The sequence below is a fragment of the Papilio xuthus genome, unplaced genomic scaffold, assembly GCF_000836235.2.
Source record: "Papilio xuthus unplaced genomic scaffold, Pxut_1.1 DF825946.1, whole genome shotgun sequence".
Lineage (NCBI taxonomy): Eukaryota > Metazoa > Arthropoda > Insecta > Lepidoptera > Papilionidae > Papilio > Papilio xuthus.
The window spans coordinates 1571883-1592624 of NW_013532703.1; the positions used below are offsets into that span (position 1 = coordinate 1571883).

General features: G+C 32.2%; 2 protein-coding genes across 4 annotated transcripts in view; both read left to right on the forward strand.

Moving 5' to 3' along the window:
• The window catches only part of vlc (disks large-associated protein 2), a 29939-nt gene extending 20004 nt beyond the window's left edge, over positions 1-9935 (forward strand). Inside the window, exons 2-8 of one of the 3 annotated variants that reach the window (XM_013321188.1) lie at positions 1431-2899; positions 6043-7523; positions 7638-7734; positions 8059-8216; positions 8462-8616; positions 8738-8819; positions 9104-9935. In XM_013321188.1, the coding sequence (XP_013176642.1) occupies positions 1431-2899; positions 6043-7523; positions 7638-7734; positions 8059-8216; positions 8462-8616; positions 8738-8819; positions 9104-9196 (3535 nt within the window). In that variant the 3' untranslated portion in view covers positions 9197-9935. The remainder of the gene's footprint in view (positions 1-1430; positions 2900-6042; positions 7524-7637; positions 7735-8058; positions 8217-8461; positions 8617-8737; positions 8820-9103) is intronic. The other 2 variants (XM_013321189.1, XM_013321190.1) reach the window with 2 other exon arrangements.
• Positions 9936-12241: 2306 nt separating this feature from the next.
• Positions 12242-20742, forward strand: part of E(Pc) (Enhancer of Polycomb) — a 55794-nt gene continuing 47293 nt past the window's right edge. The window contains exon 1 of the mRNA XM_013321479.1: positions 12242-12752. Within this exon, the coding sequence (XP_013176933.1) occupies positions 12600-12752 (153 nt within the window). The 5' untranslated portion in view covers positions 12242-12599. The remainder of the gene's footprint in view (positions 12753-20742) is intronic.

Below are 20742 nucleotides of genomic sequence, written 5' to 3' on the forward strand. Positions count from 1 at the left end.
AAAGAGTTAAACATCTTTAACCGTGGGTGCCTAACACTAAAATCTCTTTATAAAACATATCGTCATCCCTGTCTTTTATTTTTGACGGAACAGAGGACAATATGTTTTCAACTAGGATTTTGGTCTTAGAAACCCACGGTAATTGATGTAGGAATAGCTAGCAATATCACTAAACAAGAATAAAAGATCAATAAGTCCGTCTGATCCTTGTGACGCTGGTGAATCGAATCAAAGACAAACTGTTGTAAAATCAAGCACCAAAAAGAAGAAAATAGTGTTCCCAGTGGCCTGTCGTGCTTCGATTAATGAGGTTTTCGCGTGACTAATTCCGATGTTAAATATCCTGACTCCTAAATGACTGATTATCCTTACTGTGTACCAGTCAGTAACTGGTGCTAACTTCACAATTGTGCTAGTTAGAACAGTTGTTATAGATTTTTTCATTTATATACATACATAATCTTGTCAAATACACATCTCATTGCATTCGTCATCTTTGAATAGGAGAAACATGACGTATCAAGTTCTTTCTTAACGACGTTCAAATGTTTTATTGTAGGTTTATTAAACCAAAATTTCTCTGTAACACATATCGTTATCCCTGACATTATTTTTGACACAACAGAGATATCAGTATCACAATATTTTAATCGAGGAGTTTTGTCTCAGCAACCAATGGTTACAGATGTTACCAAAATGATAAGAAGGGATAAGATTTCTTGTTCAATTTCCCTCCTAAATTTTGAGTCCTTGTGCAGTCGTATTTGTTGAAATTTAGCAGCTATACTGTCCCCGCGTATTATGGTTAACGAGACGATAAACACCAGAACCAGAACTAAATTCCAGCACCTAAAATTTGTACATATTAACAAATAGGATTGCCAAACGCGATACCGAGGCGAGAAGTACTGCCAAACTTATAAAAATAATTGTTAAGGTGTAAGTGAAAATATTAATAAGACTAAGGTATCTTTCCTTCCTGGAAATTTATGTCTGACTAATATCTAATAACAGTCGTTTTTAATATTCTAATTTTGTGTGTTTTCTTTTCGTGTGTTACTAATTTCTTGATGTGAGTACGATTTTTTTTTTTATGAATGAATTTTGTTCTTTTATTTATTTTTTGTTGTAACGAATTTATTTGATGAAATACATAAATAGCTATCGCAACTTAATGCAAAGATGTGTTTTACTAGATAGATAATCTTCACTGTACACTTCTGAGAATAGATTGTTCATAAATCAACGTGTTTTACCTGACTTTTTAACGTCCAAGTTTATTTTAGTTTCCATGATTAAAAACAGGAATATGTTTCAAACTCCAGATATTTCTAAAATTAGCACCAGAATTCCTATACCTTGGAAATAAATACATCTTTGCTTTTGTAATAGTTCAAGGACTATCTTTGACCAAATCTGTTTGTTTACAGCGATTTACCTGATGAGGAAGATAAGAAGACCCCTGTTCTACTTTTAGGAGTCAACAAGATAACAGATTCCCCTTCATTTGTTAGAAGAAGATCGATAGAACCCCATTCTTCAGGTTCCATAAGATTCTTTAGACCCCCAAAATCAAAATATACAAGAGGACTTCATGGAGACGAAAGATTGGAGAAAATTAGGCAAGATCTCTTAGTCCATAAACATAAGCCTGATAGGTACATTCCAAATACGAGTCATGAGGTGTCAGTAGAACCTCCGTCCTGCCAAAGACCTTGTCTAAAATTAAGCTGCGCGGGAAATTGTAATTGTGACAGAAAAAAATCTTCTAACAGAGGATCATTTTCTTTTCATAGACCTGATAATCGTCAGTCATCACTTTGTCCATCAGAACCCTACGGTAAATCCGAGGAGAAGAAAGATTATTCAGAAAACGATATCGAATACAAATATACAGAATACATTCCAGATACAGAACCATCGAGCAGTAAACAGACGTCGTACAACGTGACACCAAAATCAACAGAACGTAGACATTTCTTGCTCTCCAATCTAAATGAGAGATTTCGCAAAACCCTTAGTTTAGATTCGCGTAAAATTGAAACTAATCGTGTCCCTTTAAGTCTGCCTCAAGAACAACGACCAAAATCTCTAGTTAATACAAGTAATATTTGTGTACAACAATTTAAATCTGGTGACCCTTTTATACTGCCAACTTTTGATAAAACAAGCCAGCCAAAGAAAAAACGAAAATCATTTTTCTCGCTAGACACATTCTTTGATTCTAAAAAATCTGATACGTCATCGGTGGACGATTACTGTTCTTCTAAGTATAAACGTTTCGAACTAGAGAGCGATGATTCGCCAATATTTAGACGTGATATTTCCCCGCAGCAGCAAAGAGAAAAAACCCCTGACTTGTTAAATTTACCGGTCATAATAGATTCGGTACGAAAGAAGCAGTCGGAAACGAGACGTCAATTGGATAAGTTAGAAAGCCATTTCTATAAAAGTATAAGCAAAACACAGACTGTTATAGACGCGATACCGAAAGACGCCACTGACGTACAAGGCCCAAGCGGACATACCAATCATTTATTCGTTTATGATGATGACGTAGAATATATTGAGCCTATACGAAGTAATTTTACCAGTCAAAGCACCTTGATATTGGACAAGAACCTTCCAGGTGAATTTACTTTAAAACCAGATTCAACATTAACTATTAACACTGAGGATACTGACATTAAACTACCAAGTTCTACAGTCTCGCCGAAATCTAATGAAGTTAGGAACCTTGAAAATGATATAGATAGTATCGGTGCATATGAAATCGAAGTAAAAGAAGCGGATCTATTAAAAGATAAAAGTAAGAATCTTACTGTAAAAGTAATGGACAAATCAGTTGATTCGATTGGCAGTTGCTCCCTTGACGTCGATGCAAGTACAGATTTTTCAGGTAAATCGAGATATCGAGCTTGTGTGTTGTCTCCTGTATTTGTATGATAATGTAGCATGTGTATGTGATTGTTGTTATTTCTTATTCTTTGAGAATTTTCTGCATTTTTTAATTTACATTGTTTTTTTAATATAAGATAAATTTAATTGCTTTTTGATATAATTTTAACGTTGTTTTCATTTGATGTCTATCTGCATTTTCTTATATTTTCATTCGTACTACAATATATTGTTTTTATTTCTTTGTAAAGCCTGTGTTTTCTTTACCTCCTGTTCCTGTCTAAAAATAATTCAGCTTGCTATGAAATGTAATGATTAGCTTTTGATTTGAACCGTTGTTTGATTTTCATGGCTTTTAAGATTATGTTCTATGTGTGTCTACTTGCGCAATCCACAATTAACAGTACGGTTATATTTGATTTTTATTTCCTTTTCTTCAAATTATAACTGGAGATATGACTATAATTGGTAGCAAGATTTTTAATCTTAATGTAAGTCGATTTCATAATTTCCAAACCTTACTAGTTGCGTCATTAACTGTAAACAAAGTTTACGTAAGTCGTGTAGACATTAAATGCAACTCAACAAACAAAAGAAATATTCACACATATGGGCAAATCGATTCATCGACCTCGAATCAGCCTACGCGCTTCTATCTTGCGCGAGCTCGGTCATTGTCGGACAGTCGTCTGTACAAGTGCCTGCTGCAAATTAAAAGAAGTGTTAATATACAGGCATTTTATAAGAATATTAGCAAGCACACCTTTATGTACGATTTTGTAAACAGTACTGTGAATGAGTTAATAAAGATCATTACGCACAGACCGTGAAACGGAACGCTTCAAAAAAACCGGCTGTTGAGAGGTTGCTCTTGTGACGTTTAGTAAGAAAATTAAAAAGTTTGACATTTGTGATTCATATATCATAAATTCTGTGTAGAAAATGCTCGTAGTGGATAAAATAAATATTTAATTGTGCCTGCCTTTCGTGTTTAAGTTAAAAATAAAACTGGTGAGTCTATTGTGAAGACTATTAATTTATTTTGGTCTTAGTCTTTTTTGTTTTGAAAAAGGGTAGGCTAAAAATCTCTGATGATAGGAATTTTCGAATTCAAAATTTATAGTTCCATTTATAGTAACAGTATTACAGATATTTAAAAAAGAAGAAAAATTGAATCAATTTTGTTATTTCTTTAAGTTGCTTGCTGCCCATGACATTATGAATGGCCGTGAAACTTTAACCAGACTTGTAAGGAGGTTTATCATGGCTAAAACTTTTTTATTTAACATATGGTAATGAATCTTGCAGTGCTACGTTATATTTATGCATTAGCTATATGAGAAGGGACACTATTAGAGATATTATTTAATATGTATTTAAAAAATAGACATTACCACATACACCAATTGCATCATACTCAGAAACCAAAGTTGACTTACGTCATTATACCCTATTATAAAAGAGATATAATGTTAAGAATGTTCATTTTAATATTTATTATATAATACTCACAAAACTAGTTCAAACTACTGAAAAATACTAATAAAGATGAAATATTCAAAAGAAAACAAGATTTATATGTCTTGTCCCAATCCAAAGCCTTATTATTTTCACCAAAGACAATCTACATATCTTGTGCAAAACTCTTCATTCAAAGTAATTTTGGTGAATATTTTTCTCTGTAACTAGCTCATATTTTCTTAAATTAATCAATGAAATTAAATAGCATGAAGTCTGTCATATTTTAAATTTGACATTACTCCGACAATTTGGGCGAACCTTTAAATTAAGATATATAGTATAACTAGAAGAGTTCAATGGACCACAATATTTTTTTTGCTTCTAAGATCTATATCTTTCCTTCTAACCTGAGTTTCTTGATTTTGAAGGCCATCTATTGAGGCAAAGAATCTCTCTTCTCTCAGGTGTCTCATATATCTAAGGTTGACTGTATGCATATTGTTTTTTCCTCTATACTGCCTTGCCTTTTAATATACCTTATATGATATGTGCTACTCTTTACTAGCACATAATAACTTTGTTAAAGCATAAAATTGAGAATATATACTTTAGAGTAATTGATTTAATTTGGTTGTGCACTGCACTAGTAATTTTTTTTATCATAAACTGTTATCCAAATAATAATATTACATGACAAGTTATATAAAATTGCATAAGGTAGTACCTTTTACTTTATTTATTTTTTAATTTATAATCTGTCTTTTTTTTTAAATATTAAAAAACTGTTTGTTACTTTCTACATAATCATTGCTGGCTTGATAAGATAATCAATAATCAATTTGGTATGCTGACCAATGTCAGTTTTTGCAAAATGTGTTAAGTTTTTGCTTTATCTACACATAATATTGCAGTTTTTTATTTAAATTACAATAATTTTTATGTATAATGTGTGATTATTTTTTAAGCTTTCAAATTACCTGTAAGTTATGAATTTTATCTTTATATAAATATATGACACTCTTATAAGCTAGTAAAGTAGATAATATAGGGTACAGACATTAATTTTCTAACCGTTGGTTTCCGAGATCAAAATCTCTATAAAGAATGTGTCATCATCCCTGTTTTAAATGGGGATTTCTTTCTCAGAAACCCATGGTGAGACATACATTTATTTCTATAAATTTTGTTGATTCTATTAGCAATATTGCTAATCAAATGTGACTGCCTATGTTATAGATTATATACTTTTTATAAAAATAAATAGTTGAAATACTATAAAACCTTCAAACTGATTACTTATGAAAGAAACATATTCTTGGAATGTTTAATATATTTACATGAGCACAAACAAACCAAATATGGTTACTTTCTCTGACAACTTCAAGTATTAAGTAATTTGTGTCAATTATTTCTTAGGTAAGAATTTATATTTCAGACATTTACATATTTTTTAAATTTTTATATAATATAGGTTATTTTCTTAATACTCTTTGATGTAGACATTTTACTAACTCTTAGAGGTTACATGGCATATGCAATTTTATCACAGCACTTTTTTGTGGATGTTTATTAGATTTCTCGTATTTTAAAAATCTTAATACAAAAAAAAAACTAATATGCTATGTTTAAATGGAAACAATTTTTAGTTAACAGAATTTAACATTGTAATATTTTAAATTCCAGATACCACATCTGGAAGCTTGAATCTCCTGACGCCATCGTCTACAAATAGCCGCATCCGGGATTTCACATCGCGCATACAGGAGAGGGCGGGCTCCACCCTGCAGCCGAGCTACCAGCCGACACCCACGCTCACACCCACCAGGACACCAGAAGACGTGACACCAACGCCCAAGAAGGACAATCTTCTTAAGCCACCTCCCAAACTCTATGTTGACTCCGGCAGTCACAGATCACGCGCACAACAAAAGAAACGTGAAGAAGTACCACAAAAGAAACCCAGTTATCTAAATCTAGCTTGCTCTGTTAATGGTTACACAAATCTAACCACATACGACTCGAAGTTGAGACAAGACATTAACAAGAGCCGAGAAGCATCTCCAATAAGACCAATAACGCACACATATCAATACAAAAGCGAAAATAATTCTTTGCTCGTACCAGTTCCTATCAGCGCAAACAAACTGCTCGTACCGACTTTCATTCCTCATGATACTGAAACTGATTTGACAAAGAAATCGCCTTCCAAGGCGCACAAAGATCCTTATATGTCTTCACCCTCCCATGCCTATATGGCCGCAGAGAATAAGCAACTAAAGAACGACTTCCTAGGCTCCAGCATGACGACCACAACTAGACCATATATATCCAACGATAGCAAGAATTTTGCCGCTTCAATGCTACACAAAGACGAAGTTGACAATACAAAAGAAATGACTTTTAAATCTAGTTACTCGGAATCTAATTTTAGGCAAACAATTTCGACGAATGGAAAGGAATCCCGATTTAGTGCTGAATCTTATACAATATCATCGAATGGTATGTCAAAGAGAGTCGAAATCACTAAAGAAAATGGAGAAAAACTGACGAGTCCAATGAAAAGCTTTATCCAACAACGTGTAGAAAGGCTGTACGGACCGGGAGCGTTAGCACAAGGATTCTTCAATCAGAAACGTCTTAAATTTACAAGTCAAAGTGATGGGGAGTGGTCGAAAGTGTTAACGGAGAAATCATTAAACTGCCCCGATAGATGTCTCGGTCCGAGAAAGTCCTGTAGCAATCTTGAGAATGAGAATATGTTTTCTAGTCCCAAAGAATCGGACTCTAGTGTTTTACCAGTTTTAAGACATTTAAGACCTGAATTCCGAGCACAACTACCTATATTGTCCCCTAAGAAGAGCTTAAAATGTGACCTGTCCCCTCAAAAGGACGAAAACATTCCAAAGCCAGTAGATAAGACTGAACAAGAAGATAAAATAAGTGATGTGTCGGTAACAAATGGTGTATCTGTGATAACTTTAGACGATGATGAAGAGGTTGTGGCAAAAGACTCTGTGAACGGCAGTGCAAGTGTGAACGGTGCTGAGAAAGTTAACGGAGATGTTATAAAAGATGCACATTATTTCTTAGATCTGGAAAAGAAGGAGACGGAGCGACTTATTGCTCTCGCAATTACTGCTGAAAAGGAATTGGAGAATTTACAGGTATGTTTATTATTTTTTAATTTAATTATTTTTGCACAGTTAAGAAATGTCATTGATATACATGTTAAAGATTTTCTTGAAACAATTGCTAACAATAACCAATTGTAATTTTAGAATGATGAGAATATCAGTGAAGAGGTGTTTGGCTTACTGCGTGCTGCGTCCGGCAAGGCACGTCTACTGGCCACACAGAAGATGCAACAATTTGAAGGTAATTATATCAACTCTTAAAATATGTCGTGATATTTATGTCTTGTATGTACACATATTGCCCACTTTATGTCATTAAGTAATTTTTGTAACTTAAAGCAAACTTTGACAAGTGAGATTATATTTTAATCTGTCTATTATGATCAAATCAAATATATATATATATATATTAGAACTTAAATTAATAAAATATTGTAATTTCTTTAATTTGTCATTCAAGCTATTATGTCAAAAACTATTTAGTAATAATCAAAGTATCATGGCAGTAAAATTGTACAGTCATGTACAAATGTTCTCCGTGTACAAATATGTTATAAAATTGCAGGCCTCTGCTACAACAACATTAACGAGCGTCAGGACGAGCCGTTCCCCACCACGCTGCAGGACCTGCAGGGCTTCTGGGACATGGTGTGTCTGCAAGTGCGCAATGTCGATGCCCTCTACCAGCACATCGCTAACGTCAAAGCCAACGGCTGGAAAGAGGTAGGATTTGTGGTATTTTCACCAGAGAAATATATGCAACATAAATAATGAAAAAAAAAAACACCAAGTGTCCAAGGAAAAACTAACTATTAAGAAATAGAAATCATAGATATGATTGTTTCTTACTTGAATCGCGATTTTTAAAACTGGCTGACGAATTTACCTTCTAGATCTGGATTTTTGATGTTGTTATCCCATGCACTACAATGAATGTTGTCGTAACATTTTTTATTTATTTATTGCAGGTAGCCTCCCCAGTATCGAAGCCGGCTCCGGTGGCGTCAACGCCATCTCGTGGGCGAGCGCGTGCACCTCGTGTTAACGACGAGAAATCGCAGAAAGCCAAGCTTGCTGCGCAGAAGAGAGAGGCGGATCGCAAGGCGATGCTGGAACAAAGGAGGTATAGAGTTTTACAAATATCTTGTCAATTAAGCGTAGTATAGCGTAAAAGAATGCGGTCGATTGCAAAAAGTCGTTTAGTATAGGTTTTTGTGAATAAATGTATATGTGATATGTTACAGACGCATGGCGCGCGAGCGGCAGCAGGCGGCGCATCCCGCACACCCCGCGTCCTCAAATATCGCCGACGACAATGCTTCCCAGGTAATACATTATACAAGCCTATAGCTTGCGAAAGACCTTTATAGTAGAAGATATCTGCACCAGATAGGGGCGCTGCTATCTCTGTTAGTTCTGTCAAAAAATATTTTTACAGAGATAATAGAAAAAAAATTGCTCGACGGCCACAGTACGAGAGTCTTTTAACATTGACAGTAGCGCTAGTGAGCTATAATTTACCACCAATTATCTTTTAAATATTTTAAAGAGTGTCATGATTTTCAATGTTGCCAGATTCTATGATTTTTTAATTTATGTTTTTTTTTCAGGAGGTTGAAATATTTGTCGGTAAAAGCAACAAAACTGATAAAGTCGCGTCACAAACTGACAGCAGCTTGTCAGCGGACGCGCAACTCAGCTGATTTACTTGAATTTATTATATTCTTTATTGTATTTCGACAAACCTCGGTCCCGTACCATACTCAGAGTCGCTTTAATGTTAATTAAGCTGTCCCTTAGTGTAGATTCCATACTAAATCTACACTTAGGTACTTCCTTAGTTATCTAAACAACTCTGAATGTGGTATCGTTATGTTGCCTGGAATGAAAATGATGACATTTCTTTTATTAAATGACAAATCTTTTGAAATAATTTATTTAATCTACTTTTACATTTATTTATTTTTTAACTCAATTTTACGCTGACAATTGTTTCGTTTTTTAAAGCAAATTGTAATAATGCTGTACATTATAAATAAATGTTGTTCCAAGGCAATATAATATTAAAATTGAACGTTTGATAGTTTAATGAAATATAAATATAATTTTGGCTCAATGGTAAATTACAGTGATAATTCTATTAAGATTTTTTGTATCTGTTGTCCTCAATGTAATGTATTTTAAGTGAATAAAAGTTATTAACTGATTTTGAATACTTGGCAAATATTGGAACTAACATTTTTATGTACAAATATTTAACAATTTTTGCCTTATAATTTAGCGTTAATCTTGTAAGTCTTTCGAATTATAATTTATATGTAATTGGGAGAAATGTTATGTACGTTAGTTTAATGTTATGTAATATACAGGATACTCAAATACATTAAATCTATATAATATTCTCCGATATTTCTAATTTTATTTTATTATTTTAATGTTTAAATTACTTATGATATGTCTGAATAAATTATTTTTAATCAAAGTTTTTTTCTGTTTTTTTTTTTTATATAATTTTATATGCAATTTTTGAACAAGGTAAGATTATTTATCAGCAAATAAATATGTAGATTTCCTTTTATTTACAGCATCAACAAAATTGCTTGGTCTTTTTAAATATTGAGGATTTCCAAACGTTAAACCAAATCAAAAAAATGATAATAACGCCCATAGAGTAAGTCCATAAAGACTTTTTTATTCTATGCTTGTCTCTTTCCGGTTCCCCTAAGACTTGTTTTATTTATATTTGGACTATGAAATTCTGTTAAATATACGTAAATTATACTTTCTTGTAGATCGTTTTTAAATATTTTTTTGATATATACGATATACTAAATTAATCGAAGCTCAAGGAAAGATGGCTCAGCAGTGACTTAACATCTACACTAGTAAAATATGTACTCGCACGATACTTGTTGAAAAAGTGATTGGTACAGGAAGGTTTGGACAGTTACTTACAAACAAACATTGTGCTAGGAAAAGGTCAGTAAAAATCATGTAGTAATTAATATCAAAATAAATAATTTACTCAATATTTAACCGTCACCATTATAATGTCTTAAGACTGCATATAATATGACGTAAGTAAAGTAGTAATAACTTTTAAATGTAATAAATTTTAGTGGCATTTGTTATATTTATAAATAATATGCATTCTTTCAAAGATTGTTTTGTTAATAAGCTTGCAAATATGTATTTATTGTGAATGTTATAAGCGTTAATTTATGTTAAATTAGTTTTTGTCTTCTGCGCCCAACGCTTATTAGTGGGTAGATTTATAACTTCATTAAAATACTGAATCTCTTGTAAGGGTCTTTGTCATACATCTCGGTTATCTCAGACTGTCGTGTAACAATTACTTTATTTTGCAATGTATAATAAATAGGTTAGAATATTAGACATATACCTAAAGATGGATCGATTCATATAATCTTGACGTCTATAAAAGCTTTCCTATATTATATACGAATTTACCAACTGAATTAATGCTTAATGAACAGAATAGAACTTAGAATAATATATTTATATGATTAAATATGGCAACTTTTGTATAATTATTTTTGTCATAATGTCAGTGTTACCCTTGGCGTAAGCACAATTGTGTAAAAAGAAGATACATCTTGTGTGTTAATGATACACGTTACTCAAAACACCGATGTTCTGATATTTTTTTAAATTACTTATGAAAATGAGGTTTGATTTTGGTAATACGATCAACTCTCTGAAATTATATGAACAGAAGTTTTTTTTCGTTAACATTATAATAAAGTCGTCATTATTGTCTTTTATTTGTTTTATTTCACTGCCCAAAGACCTGTAATAAATATCATACAGTAAATGTCTGGTCTGAGGTAAAGGCTTGAGCACCTTTACAAAAGTAATAAGTAGCCTGAAAGAAACATAGGATCCGAAAGTAGTTTCTTCCAAATGTTGAAGGGAAGGAATCGGGAGCCCGTAAAATAAAAACCCTATCTCCTAAGAAATTGTCTATACAGATATTGTCTTAGTAAGGGCTTTATCCAGAAAGCGTCGCGGTGCTGTTCATTTTGAAAATTTAATATTGTAAAATACACTCCCGAACACATCTATCGGTCCACCTAGTGTTTTAAGTTTTGAGGTAGGCCGGTGGATGTTTCCTGGAGTGTAGATCATATAAACTACTCCGAAATATAAGTTTTTTTTTAATTTTATGACCTGGTAACATAGACCTTTAGGTCATATCTTATTTGGAAAATGTTCGTTACTTTGGATTCACTTCACTTAAGAATATAAGATGTCTACAATCCCCATAGATTAATTAATAATTTAGCTCCGAATAGAGGACAGATAGATTGTGTGAAGAGGATATATGTGGAAAGGGAATCAATTCAGAAACTATGGTTAATAGATATGTGAAAGAGTATAATATTTTCCTGGTTAAAAAAAACGTCAAGATGATGACGTCCTCAACATATCTACTTATGAATTAAACAGGTAATTTTAATAACACTTGTTTTATCATGTCCTACTTCTTTCATAATTAAATTTAATAAACATTAAATTGTATTTTTTTCTTCGTTTTTATTTGTTAAGCTTCCATAGATAATATTTTCCGGTGAAAAGGAACGCATCGGAAAAATACCGCTGTGTTTATGGTTTGACAAGCAATGTCTCAATGTCCGACTCTTATCAAATCTTTTTTACTTGTTTAATAATTTTTACAAAGAAAATAAATATTTAACTGTTAATTTATTACTAAAATATTATTTTATTTTTATGTTTTAATTATTTCCGTGTTTAATAGGGAAACTATAAAAAGAGTACAAAAATTACGTGAATTGTTTCCGCGTGTTTCCTTCCCGCGCACATCGTGTAAGGTGGAAGTTGGTCATGGTCGTCCGCCAAACGGAAAGCCGCCATGATGGCTTTCTGCAAAGTACGCTCAATATGTAAAGTTTCGTTATTGTTTTTCATTAATTGTGACTGAGTGCGTGCAAAAATTAACCATGGGAACGAACTAGAGTGTGCAAAGTGCAGTTTACGGTCCTTAAGGACCTCCTAGAGAAGCTATAAAGTGATTTATTAGTGCATTTTTGTGTCGACGCTAGCGTGTTTTGTTCTGTCAACAAAATGTCGAAGCTCTCGTTTAGGGCGAGGGCCCTAGATGCGTCGAAACCAATGCCTATATATCTCGCCGAGGAGCTTCCGGATTTACCGGACTACTCGGCGATTAATCGTGCCGTACCTCAGATGCCCTCTGGAATGGAAAAAGAGGAAGAAAGTGTAAGTATTTTGCGCATTTAGGTATTAAGTCATCCAACTACTGTGTGTCGGCCATTATGTTTGTGTTTCGTATTCTTACCGCCAGGGGCGTTATTTTTCGGATTTAATGTATTTTTGCAAATATATCATAATTGGTGCAACGTAAACGTCTGATGTTTGAGTTGTACGGGTAATATTAAATAAGAAATCTAAAAAATTGCCAATTCTACTTGGGACACGTGTTTTCGAATTTATGTCAAAATTTGGCGCGCGATGTGCACATGGTCATTCTTATACACCTAAGAGTTCCACAGTTGTACGCGGTGCTGTTTTCACGTGAATTAATGTATTGAGAACACTTTATATATCAAATAAGACTTATTTTTAACATACGAGTGTAAGAATAATAAACAAAGTTGTTTGGCAATGTCGTCATATGTTATTTGTTTACAAACAATGCGTATGCCGGTACGCGATGAGTTACAAAATATACTCTCATCTTTATTTATATTAAGCCTTTATCTACAACTCAATTCTAAATAATATTAATACATAATATGGCTTTCAACCATATTTCGCTTTTAAAAGATTTTGAAACATTTTGATATCCATTAACAACAAATATTTGTTATAAATATTCTTTGACATAATATAAGTACTAGATTTAAAAATATTGACCTATAATAATTTATGATTGCTATTATTTAGATGATTATCAGATGATTAAATTAATAGTACTATTTGCTAACACTCATGAATTACAACACAATATAATTCCCAATATATAGTTAATATAACATTGTAATTATAGTTGTCTTTCTGAACTTTCGTGATCAATTATTAATTCTCAATTAACTAATTAAAAAAAAGATTTTAAAACACTCTTGAATTAGTGAAATATGTATTTTGTTATTTTTTATTAATATACCTCATTAATAAAAATATTGTAGCTGTTTTGATTTAGTTGATGTTAAGTGACCAATAGTAATAATTTACATCTGCCAAAAACAATTACAGTTCTCTTACTGGTTTCATGCTAGGATGTTCATGGTTAAATATTGCATCAGCAGATTTCTCTTATTTTACCAATTGTTTCTCTTTAGATGTATATTTTTTATGAAAATGAGGAAAACTGTTAACACCACTGCTTAGAGAAATCTGTTATCTCTCTGCCAACACATCTGTGTTGTGGGCTTCTGTTCTTTTGTTTATATTATTTTATAGTATACTGATCAATTTCTGTTTCATAAAAAAATTTGAATACTGTATACCAAAAACAAGAATTTACTAAATGTAAAATGTAAATGGAAACACAAAAAATAATACAGTTCTTGGCTAATGCGATGGATTTGGCTACTGCTGCTGCCTGTTTTTTAGTATATGCTAGGCTGATTTTCAGCCTCCCCGTAATTACTTTTACAAGGTTCGAGTTGAGAGTTTTTTATTATTTTTATTTGTTTGCAATTGTAATCACTTAATTCAAGAAAAGGGCATACATACATTATTTAAAGGTCTACAATTTTAATGGTAAAGTTTCTAGGGCAAATATCGTATTTGAATAAGGAATTTTAAATCTATGTCAACTATGAATTTTTATCCATAAAAGGTGAAGACCGTTTAATTTTTTTGGTAATATTTTGAGGTTAATTTTATTATTTAGATATATTATCTTGACTTGGGCATTGGAACTTTGCGATGCCAAAATCAGAAGAGTACATCGGGTTTTGGTGTTCAGTAAACTACTAAATGGGACCTTTAGGACCTCTGTAGATTGTCTTCTGTGATATGAAAACTTAATTTTTGGTAGGTAGATGGAAATTTGTGTGACATACAACAGTTCTAAGTACTGGAGGCTTGAGATAAATCTTTATTTGTATAACATTAGATATCTTTAATAAGGATTAGATATTATAATAATAAATATAATAAAAGTTCAAATATTGTGATGTTATTAGTTTAGTAAAGAGAACAGTAAAAGGAAATATATGAGTTTGTCAAGTATCAAAGTATTTTACCAAACATAATTTTAAATATTAACCCTAATATCTGCAATGTGCCAAATTTTCATATATCCTTTTCAACTTCTATTTTTACAGTGTAGTAAAGGAATTTTCTTTAATATAATATAAAACTCGTATCGGTTATACAGACAAAAACTAGCGACAAGCGATCATTTTAGACACGAATACGTATATTAAGTTTCAAGGATCGTGAATAGTGAAAAACGTTAAGCTAAGCTTTTACTGCAAACATAAAAACATAGGAACAAGGGATGTTTGGATGTGTAGAGGGAAGTGTCGCATACAAAACACGTCGATTTATATTCATTCGGAAACCTGTCTTGCCCGCCGGATGCTAATGCCATTCGAAGCTACTAAGTTAATGCATCGTCGACTAGACTACTCGTGCAGGCGATTCCTAGAAATGTTGTATAACTTTGGGACCAGTGATGTCATACCTAAATAATTAGTTTACGTATAGAACACGTTCGTGCTGATACATCTTACTTCTTTCTTACTAATGTTATAAATGCGAATGTTTGGATGGATGGTTGGATGTTTGTTTGAAAATACCACCGGAACGGCTCAATGAATCTTGATGAAATTTGGCAAGTGGAAAGTGATGAACATAGTCTGGAAGAGTACAGGCTACTAATTATGTTTTTTTTTAATTTCCCGCATTCGGAGTCGCTCGCGATAGCTAGTTTCACATAAAACAGTGCAGTATTTGAATTCGCTTTCCCAGAGATGTTGGGGATAGAACTAGTCGTAATGATGATTCATACAGTATTGTATATTTATGACAGCTACTGTGGACCCCGTCGGGAAATCTTGATGTTTTGTCCGTTTCGTATTTGTTATAAAAGATATTAGACAATTTAGTAACCGTACGCCAAATATTTCATCCTCATCAAAGTAAAATGTGTCTTGCCCACCGAGCGTATCACCATCTCAAAGACCGGCAACGCATCTGCGGTTCCTCTGGTATTGCTGATGTCCATGGGCGTCGATTAACACCTCGGTATTCCCGCTGCTCGTTTGCCCCCCTTCTGTTATAAAAAAAATATTTAACCAATTAAAAAATACGCACGATTTATGGATATCTTTTCTGCCTCTATTTTATAGGTTTATGTTTGAGATATGTTTAGATTATTTAAAAATAGCTAATAACTTTAGCTGTGTTTAAAACACAATGTAAACGCCAACGTGAAGATCCCATTAAGAGATGGTCATTTCTGAGAACAGAACAACCGCTAATATGCTTAAGTGGTATTAAGCGGTTGAATATTTAACTTGTTTGTAGATATATATGTACAATTATAAAGAACAAAATAACATTATCATTTTCTTAATAAAAATAATATGATGAAATTTTAAAACGTGAGTTAAAATGTGTCATTGGTTTTCCCCAAAAATAATAACATTATTGTTTTACTTCAAAATCTATAGTAGATAAATAATTACGTTTTACTTCTATCTTATGACTTATTTAATCTCTAGACATCTTTGAAACATACTATGAACGTTCGGTAGAATTTTATACCAGTATTTCAAGTCCCTTATGACACATCGTGCGAAATTACGTCGAGTATGGTGTAGCTCGAACCTTCCATCGCAAGATTATTTCTGCAAAAAAAAAAACGCATTTAATGTATTTTGCGCAGCAGCACGCCGTCTCATATTTCCGACTGTTCGGTGCGTTTGGTGTATCTTGTCAACTGAATATTACGACGCAGTACCACCATGTGTATTTTTATTAATCGGAGCAAGCCATTCGTACAGCAGCTAAAGCTCCATACTCTACTAATGTCTCTACACTCGCAAGATACTAGGCTACAGCTATTACTTCGCCCTCAATTTCTAAACTCTTTCATGCCCTTTATTGAGCTAAAAATACGATAAACAATGTGGCCTTATCGTAATAAAGTGTACCGTCATCGGATGCCGTTAGGTTCATTGGTACACGTCACTCTTGATAGTGACGTGGCGGGGGGCTAGGTCAATTTAGTATTATCACAGTGGATGCGTTAATGTTTTTGCATAATGTATAGCATTATAAATCTTCGTCCCTAGATGTTAAGGTTCATTTTGCTCTGAATTGAAATTGGAGTTTTTTGTAGGGAGAAATGTTCGATGGTTATTTTGTTTCACATTTTGTTTTTCTATATTACTAAGGAAAATATGGCTTGTGTATATTTCTCGCCCTGAGTGTAATGGGTATCATGGTGAAGTATGCCATCAGATATAATCGTGTTTCGTGTTTTTTAATTAATTTACGTTGCGTCATCGAAAGATTTACGTTGAGTGAATACGAGGGACAGCTGTCGCTCCAATATATCGGACCTTAAAAATTATACGTATTTAATTACGTTTCTTGCATTACTGCGTAATTTTGTGTTGTATTTGACTTAATTGCATATGTAACTATGTTTTCATTTATCGATTATTAAGTTCTTGTATATTTTACAAGTTTTACTATTACGTTGCACTTTAAAACGTGGATTTTTATAACAATTTAATACGTTTTCCGTTACCAGATTTTATTTCAATTAAACAAGGAAATGGGTACATAGTGCACGCACGTCCCTTGTAGGTATGTTACTATTAATATGAGTCATAGTATATCATATAGTCATTGGATTTTCCAGTTATCAAAAAACAAGGAAATTTATTAAAAGGTTCCATGTTCGAAGTATCAATCGTACATGTTTTTGAGAATTTATTTATAAAGCATTTAAACTAGTATGTAATTAATTAATTAGTAAACCTTATACACTTAAACAAGTTTAATAATTTAAATCTTTATTGTATGTAGTCCCAACTATTAAAAATATTATGAAGAAAATAAATAATATTGAAATCATTAAGGCGTAGTAGGTAATGATTTTTCGATTGTTAGTTTATAGTAAAATGCTAATTTCAGCTTTAATGGTGAACATAGTCTTCTATGATATATTAAACTCTATGTCACATGAATTTATATTTGCTTTAAATAAATATAATGATATTAAATGCAATAAAAACTTTATAATGAACAAAATTATTTTGGTTATAAAATTGGAATTTAATTTAAATTTTATGTTACTTTACGAAGATACGGGGTCAAATACCTGTACAAAAGTCTGTGGTGAACGTACGCTGGACCTTGTTTGTTACCCAAAGTTTACAAGACGTTTGTTTGATTTGAAGAAATGTATTTTTATCTTAACGATGTATTTATCCTTTTGTTTTCGTGATAATACCCTAAGTTTTACTTTGAACTTGTACTATCGTAGACTGTAAAGGACGCTACATTATTTCGTCTAGTGCGTTTTAATATGTGTTAATTTCCATTGGCTATTAGATTAGATTTAAGAAACAGTCTTTTAACAGTAAATTAAAAAAAGTAAGTCAGGTAAACATTTCGTCGCAAAGATTAAATTTTATGAGTCAGGATAGGAATCACTTAATTGCTTTAATGTTTTATCTTCACCGTCACCTAATACATAACCATAACCTAATAATATTTACTAGTGTCATAAAAATCTTTGATCGAAAAATTTAAGTCATATAAATACGTAAAGCAAATGAAAACATAATTCAACATAGCACTGTCACCGCACTTAACTAATAGCATTTGGACCTCCCTTGGCGGACGTAAACAAATTTAATTAAATTTCCTAACATCAACGTCACTTGACGTCACACGCCATACCTTATTACAAAGGCTCTCATATTTTTTCTAAGGGCTATTGTTAAGAATTTGTATCGACAAAAAGATTAAAATTCTATGTTGTCTTTTATGTAAGCATTTTTTTAAATTATAATTTAATTTCGTTATAAATTTTTCTCAATAAATAATATTTAAAGTTTATCTGTTATGGTTAGGTTAGAACGCATTTTTATTGATATAGATAAACAGCCTTAAAAGATAAGATCCTTCTGATATGTTTAATACCTACTCATTTTCATTGAATTCCGCAGTACACATCTAACACCATTCAATTTCTAACTTTGTATCATAAATGAAATAAAGAAATGTCAAAAAAATAATAATAAAGCAGTCAATGAAAGCTTCTCTTTTTGAGATTTTTACCTTAAAATTTCTACCTTAAAAAAGATAAGATTAGAATCTAAAAGGTTGTGTACTCCTTATTTTTAGTACCTCTTTACAGCGTTCTTACAATATGCCGCAATCTAAAATGTATATCGCGTCGCTTTCTTATTACGTCAACATGATTAGATTTTGGACGAGTACTGATTAGAAATGTTTGCAATCCCGCACATCCGTCCGTTGACCCCCAGCCCTAACATTAATATGGAAATCTCGAGGAAATTATGAAGTAAATCAGTATGAAGTGACATCTATTCACCTTTACACATCTTCAAAACACTTACTATGTAACTTTGTTAAATATTTAATCTAAATGTATTAGGTTAAAGTGTAAAAAACTTAAGGTTTATTCTTAACTTTTTATTAAAAAGTTTTCTTCGATTTACACAAATGGTTGCAGAGTCTTTTTCGAAAATAGACGAAAAACATCACATTAATAAAAAGGATTTACTTTGAATGGAAGGGAATGAAACGTAATGCGATTACTGCGAATTAAATCCGTCTTATGTCACCGGTAACTTGTGGGATGTTTGAAAAGTAAGGTTAAACTACAATAAAGTACCTAAGTATTTCTTATGAACAGAGCCGTTGTGTAATAATTTTTATCGAATGCATTTCGACTGCTAAATGAATTTGTATTTACAATATTCGATGTTATTCTGGAAGTTTATAAGTTTACAATATGTATTTGTACTATATTAATATTAAACAACAGGCCATATCTTAAAACGATGTACGGATGTTTTGTAGTTTTGCGAGTTGATATGAACAGGCGGGGCGCGGGACGCGGTGTATGGAGGCGCGGAAGACAGCTGACGCGGTCTTGTATCGAATGAATGCAGCCGGTGAGTCAGACGGTCACGTGGTGGGGTGCGTGGTCCCCGCCATCGCCGTTGATTGTGTGTACGTAGAGACGTCGATACGAATGGACTTTATTTGTGACTTGTTATCGTTTTAAAGTAAGGTCATATGTGAAATGATTAATATAAAATGATGGATGTAGTTTGTATAGTTAAATTATGAAATGTTTCAATTTGGACTTTTAAGATAGATCGTAAACACGTTTTATTAAATTAGTATCAAATCTTATAGATGATTCTAAAGAATTAAGTTTAATTCTAAATGTTCAATAGAAAAAGATGGAAAACAAGCAAGTGGCCCATTCAATTCGCAAATTGGCTTGTTTCGATCGCCTTTTCTTAAAATGCAAAATTAATTAATTAGTATTAAATTGTAATGGACACAAATACGTTAAAACGTTGAAAAAGAAGGGAGAAAAAGACAAAGAAAAGCGTTCTAGAGAACCTTCATCGTAAAATTTTTATTTCAATTATATCTGCCATCTCTTTGTAAAAGTTGTCTGTCTTGAATATTCTATGACAGCTCTCGTTCGCCCCGGGCCTCCAACAATGCGTGAAATAAATGTGTCTCGTCTGAAACGGATTGCATTATATTGCGAAATCTGTATTTAAAAAGTTTTATACAATTCAAACGATAGCCTATTCTTATCGTCCTACTTCTCATGCTCGGTAAGGTAATTTTTGTAGTCTGGCGTAATTTTTTCCCCAGCAGAGATAATATAAATTAAATAGGAGATAATAAATTTAAGAAATATCTTGTAATTTCTTAACATTTTACGTTAAATAATTTAAACAAATTATAAGTCTAAGAAGTAAAAAATACATTTTAAAAAACAATTTTAAGTACCTTATAGAATTAAAATTTTAAATCAGATCATTTTATTTACATACTTGGATATTATAACGTTCCAACTCGTGTTAGAAATGTGTTTAATTGTATATCATGGAAAATTTTCAACAATATTTTAATTCATTAACTGGTTACAACTTGTAAAGTAAAACGATATATAGGTTTAACGTTCGTGGAATATTTCTGTTGCGGAAAGATCGATTGGACG